The sequence below is a fragment of the Macrobrachium nipponense genome, chromosome 24 (assembly GCF_015104395.2).
Source record: "Macrobrachium nipponense isolate FS-2020 chromosome 24, ASM1510439v2, whole genome shotgun sequence".
NCBI lineage: Eukaryota > Metazoa > Arthropoda > Malacostraca > Decapoda > Palaemonidae > Macrobrachium > Macrobrachium nipponense.
Window position 1 is genome coordinate 22,119,505 of NC_061091.1, and position 5,000 is coordinate 22,124,504.

Below are 5,000 nucleotides of genomic sequence, written 5' to 3' on the forward strand. Positions count from 1 at the left end.
GGTACCAACTCAAGAAAAGAGGCAACAGAATCAACCATCTGATGTTCATGGACGACATCAAGCTGTATGGTAAGAGCATCAAGGAAATAGATACCCTAATCCAGACTGTAAGGATTGTATCTGGGGATATCAGGATGGAGTTTGGAATAGAAAAAATGCGCCTTAGTCAACATACAAAAAGGCAAAGTAACGAGAACTGAAGGGATAAGGCTACCAGATGGGAGCAACATCAAACACATAGATGAGACAGGATACAAATACCTGGGAATAATGGAAGGAGGAGATATAAAACACCAAGAGATGAAGGACACGATCAGGAAAGAATATATGCAGAGACTCAAGGCGATACTCAAGTCAAAACTCAACGCCGGAAATATGATAAAAGCCATAAACACATGGGCAGTGCCAGTAATCAGATACAGCGCAGGAATAGTGGAATGGACGAAGGCAGAACTCCGCAGCATAGAAATCAGAAAAACCAGGAAACATATGACAATACACAAAGCACTACACCCAAGAGCAAATACAGACAGACTATACATAACACGAAAGGAAGGAGGGGAGAGGATACTAAGTATAGAGGACTGCGTCAACATCGAAAACAGAGCACTGGGGCAATATCTGAAAACCAGTGAAGACGAGTGGCTAAAGAGTGCATGGGAAGAAGGACTAATAAAAGCAGACGAACAAGACCCAGAAATATACAGAGACAGGAGAAAGACAGAAAGAACAGAGGACTGCACAACAAACCAATGCACGGACAATACATGAGACAGACTAAAGAACTAGCCAGCGATGACAGTTGGCAATGGCTAGAGGGGAGAGCTAAAGAAGGAAACTGAAGGAATGATAACAAGCGGCACAAGATCAGGCCCTAAGACCAGATATGTTCAAAGTACGATAGACGGAAATAACATTTCTCCCATATGTAGGAAGTGCAATACGAAAAGTGAAACCATAAACCACATAGCAAGTGAATGCCCGGCACTTGCACAGAACCAGTACAAAAAGAGGCATGATTCAGTAGCAAAAGCCCTCCACTGGAGCCTGTGCAAGAAACATCAGCTACCTTGCAGTAATAAGTGGTACGAGCACCAACCTGAAGGAGTGATAGAAAACGATCAGGCAAAGATCCTCTGGGACTATGGTATCAGAACGGATAGGGTGATACGTGCAAACAGACCAGACGTGACGTTGATTGACAAGGTCAAGAAGAAAGTATCACTCATTGATGTCGCAATACCATGGGACACCAGAGTTGAAGAGAAAGAGAGGGAAAAATTGGATAAGTATCAAGATCTGAAAATAGAAATAAGAAGGATATGGGATATGCCAGTGGAAATCGTACCCATAATCATAGGAGCACTAGGCACGATCCCAAGATCCCTGAAAAGGAATCTAGAAAAACTAGAGGCTGAAGTAGCTCCAGGGCTCATGCAGAAGAGTGTGATCCTAGAAACGGCACACATAGTAAGAAGAGTGATGGACTCTAAGGAGGCAGGATGCAACCCGGAACCCCACACTATAAATACCACCCAGTCGAATTGGAGGACTGTGATAGAGCAAAAAAAAAAAAAAAAAAAAAAAAAAAAAAAAAAAAAAAAAAAAAAAAAAAAAAAAAAAAAATAAACAAAAAAAAAAACAAAAAAAACAAAAAAAAAAAAAAAAAAAAAAAAAAAAAAAAAAAAAAAAAAAAAAAAAAAAAAAAAAAAAAAAAAAAAAAAAAAAAAAAATAATAATAATAACAAATCAATCGAGTTAAGTAGATTTTTATTTAAGGAATAAGAGGATAGAAGAGGGGGAAATGGTGAAGTGCACTTCAGTAACTTACTGAAGAGGTCGCTATTACATGGAATGATATCGATAAGGGGAAAGAGACAACTGTAAATAATGTGTAGGATTTTTAATTGGAATGATAATTTTGTATGTTGACAGAGATCGTGATATTTCAGTGTTCCTGATTATCATCTCCCCTTTAGAACAACTTAGTTTGTAGAATCTTGTACCAGTTGAGAGTCCTGTCCTTGTTAATGGCGGGGTTGAACTCCCGCGAATTTACGTCAGTTTGTCGTTATGGATTTTTTATGTACGTTTTAAAAATGTCATACTATTAGATGAGCATCCTAGACTTCTTGGACATTTTAAAATTAAAATTATGGGACTCGAATAATTTTAACTTAAAAATCCAAACACTGAAAGAAATATCCTGTGTATGAAACCTTCGAGAATTTCTCACAATCCGGAAGTTTTCTGCTCATCACTGAAGAAAGGTTTTCTTCCTGTTGTGAAAATGTTTCCCTGTGCAGCTCGAACATCTGAACACAGATGTACGGAAGAAAATCCGGCAGCTGAACTTTTATTTTCAGTTGTTAAGTGTATCTGTCCCTTCTCTCATTTTGTTTTTGTTATGTGCGCTTTCCTCGTCAGCTATGCCATCTACCATTTTATCGTGCTTTGTAATGAATCCGACATCACCTTCTCATCCTATTTGCTCTAATGTGTATTTCTTAAACGTAGTAAGGAAACACAGTAGTCTAATATGAGGAAGATTAGGCCTTTTTTTTTTTTTTTTTTTTTTTTTTGTCACGCGAGTAAACGCTGTTAATTTCTGAACTGCAGGAGTGACAACGCGTAACCATTAAGAACAAAAACTCACAAATAGCAGTAAGCTTCATGAAATAAACACCTTACATTGGATTAATAAAAATCTAAGTCGTAAATACAAATAAAAAAAGAAACGAAGTTGAATTAAAAAGAATACTTTATAACTCTCTACTTTTCTCTGTATAGATAGAAATCATTGTTCCTATTCATCTTATTTAGGGCATCAATCATAATTTCAGTTCGCGTTTTTATAGGATTTTCTTCACCGATTGATTTGATATGTTCGTGTAACGGATTTCATTTAAAGCACCCATGAAGACTGAATTTGAAGAAAGTTGCCATACGCATAACCATAATTCGGGAAAATCAATCAGGAAGGGGAAGACATCCACATTTAATGTAAATATGACAAGCTGAGCTACATAAAGTCGATTTCCGCGTTGGGTATTGGACAATTTTAAGGCTTAAATAAAAAATAACACGAGAAGGAGCAAGTCACGTATAACTGGCTAAAAATCAAGAACAGCGCATTTAATAAATAGTCAGGTGTTTAGATAATGTCAGAATATCAAGAGTGGAACAAAATGTATCGGTGTTTGGGTGATGGGAAACATGCAGAGATTCAGCCCTTTTTTTAACCAGTTGGCAAAAGCTGCGGCAGTGTCCTCGTCATCAAGAGATTGACCTCTGTTAAGAACATATGAAGCTGGAGACTCATCTTACAAACATTTACAGTCCCGGTTGGAAGTGACATGTTAATAAAGGTATTCCGAAAGTGCATGGTTTGTGTGACGCCCAGCTAAGTTTCATGGAATCAAAAGTTTGAGCTCGATGTTGGAAGGGTGTGCACAGTGAAGGTAGGTCTTGAGTGTGCAAAAACATGTACCATCGTTGAAGCCAGAGCTCAAAATACTGTGGTGACGGACTTTGTGAATGTAGTGCTCACAACAGGACATGGTATTCAACATATCGGTAGCGTGTAACTCTATCCGTGGGGAAATAACCAGACATTATCACGTTATATGAGGAGACTGGAAATGAAGGCAGAGCTTGAGACACTGAAATGAATATATAAATAAGACAAGTAAAGAAATATGTATAGAAAATCCTTTGTAAAGGAGACCGAATGAAATAGAGTATACAACATAATTACCCTGAAGAAAAAGAACGACATGATATACAACACGGAAATGAATATAATACTTGGGCACGAATGAAGTAATAAATAAACAGCGTCTGAGTATGTTAAAGAGGAAATAATAACAAACACACAGTGATAAGAAAGTTAGTATAAAATTCTCGTCAGTATAGGAAGAAATGGAACTGTTTAAAAGCAACTTGAGCGATTTCATCCAAGGTGGAGAAAGCGTCTATGTACTGTAAATAAACAGAAGTCAGTCTTACCGAGTCCACTGGGTGAAGTAGCGCTAGAATGGCGATGAGGCCCACAACGACCAGTAAAGGGAGCGTCCCTCGGTTCACCATGTTTGTCTTTTTTTAATCTTCTTAAAAAAAGACGTCGCAGGTAGACTCAGAGCTACCCCGGTCGAAGCTGCTACTCACCTACGACTGATGCTGGCTCACCAAATCAGTTCACCAGCAAAGGGCATTTCCAGTTGAGTCTGTGCCTGTCCTTTTCATAATCAGCGTGACGTATCGTAAGCGAACATTCACCATCTGTTGTAACGGAATGGATATTCATCACGATCACTTGTAATGCCATCATCTGCGGCACAGGTGTCCGGAAAAGAGGCTTCTCGTTTTCTGTTTCTCTCTGCCTCTGGTATTTCTCTGCCGAGTTGCTTTGTTTCGAGGCCCCCGAAGTTCTCTTCTGGAATTCTGGAATTCTCTTCTGGAATCAATGTATGGCCTCCTTGAATGATAACACAGTCATAGAATTTATTTAGATCAAGTAATTTAGATCTCGAGTGGATAATTGCTAAACGACTTCACCAGGTCCATTGTAAAAGTGCATGAACATAACTGATGAGCATAAATCAGTTAATGCAAAGTTATCCAAAGAAATGCATGGCTCTGTTTATTTTCTTAGAGTTTTCATATAATTTTCTGAGACACCCCAAACAGTATTACCTCACAGATTAAGCATATATGGTGTTCTTTGCTTAAAAGACACATTTTATATATATATATATATATATATATATATATATATATATATATGTATGTATGTATGTATATAATTTACAATAAAAATATATAGGCAGCCCTCTTGTTACATTAGGTTCGGATTAGTCGTTCCATATGTAAGGTGCTTGTCACATGGCGTTGTTAACCTGCTTTACATCGCTGTTGCTATTTATTCCCATTATAATTATGATATTCGGGTTAAGGCGATTTTTGACTCACAGCACCATACTGGGAACAGTACCCCCACC

General features: G+C 37.9%; 2 protein-coding genes across 3 annotated transcripts in view; one reads left to right on the forward strand and one right to left on the reverse strand.

The window, feature by feature from the left end:
• The window catches only part of LOC135205511 (balbiani ring protein 3-like), a 22,093-nt gene extending 17,899 nt beyond the window's left edge, over positions 1-4,194 (reverse strand). For both annotated transcript variants that reach the window (XM_064236250.1, XM_064236249.1), the window contains exon 1: positions 4,009-4,194. In XM_064236250.1, the coding sequence (XP_064092320.1) occupies positions 4,009-4,089 (81 nt within the window). In that variant the 5' untranslated portion in view covers positions 4,090-4,194. The remainder of the gene's footprint in view (positions 1-4,008) is intronic.
• LOC135205514 (glutathione S-transferase Mu 4-like) overlaps positions 1-5,000 on the forward strand; it is a 1,039,821-nt gene that overhangs the window by 383,310 nt on the left and 651,511 nt on the right. The gene's annotated exons all lie outside the window — the stretch shown is intronic.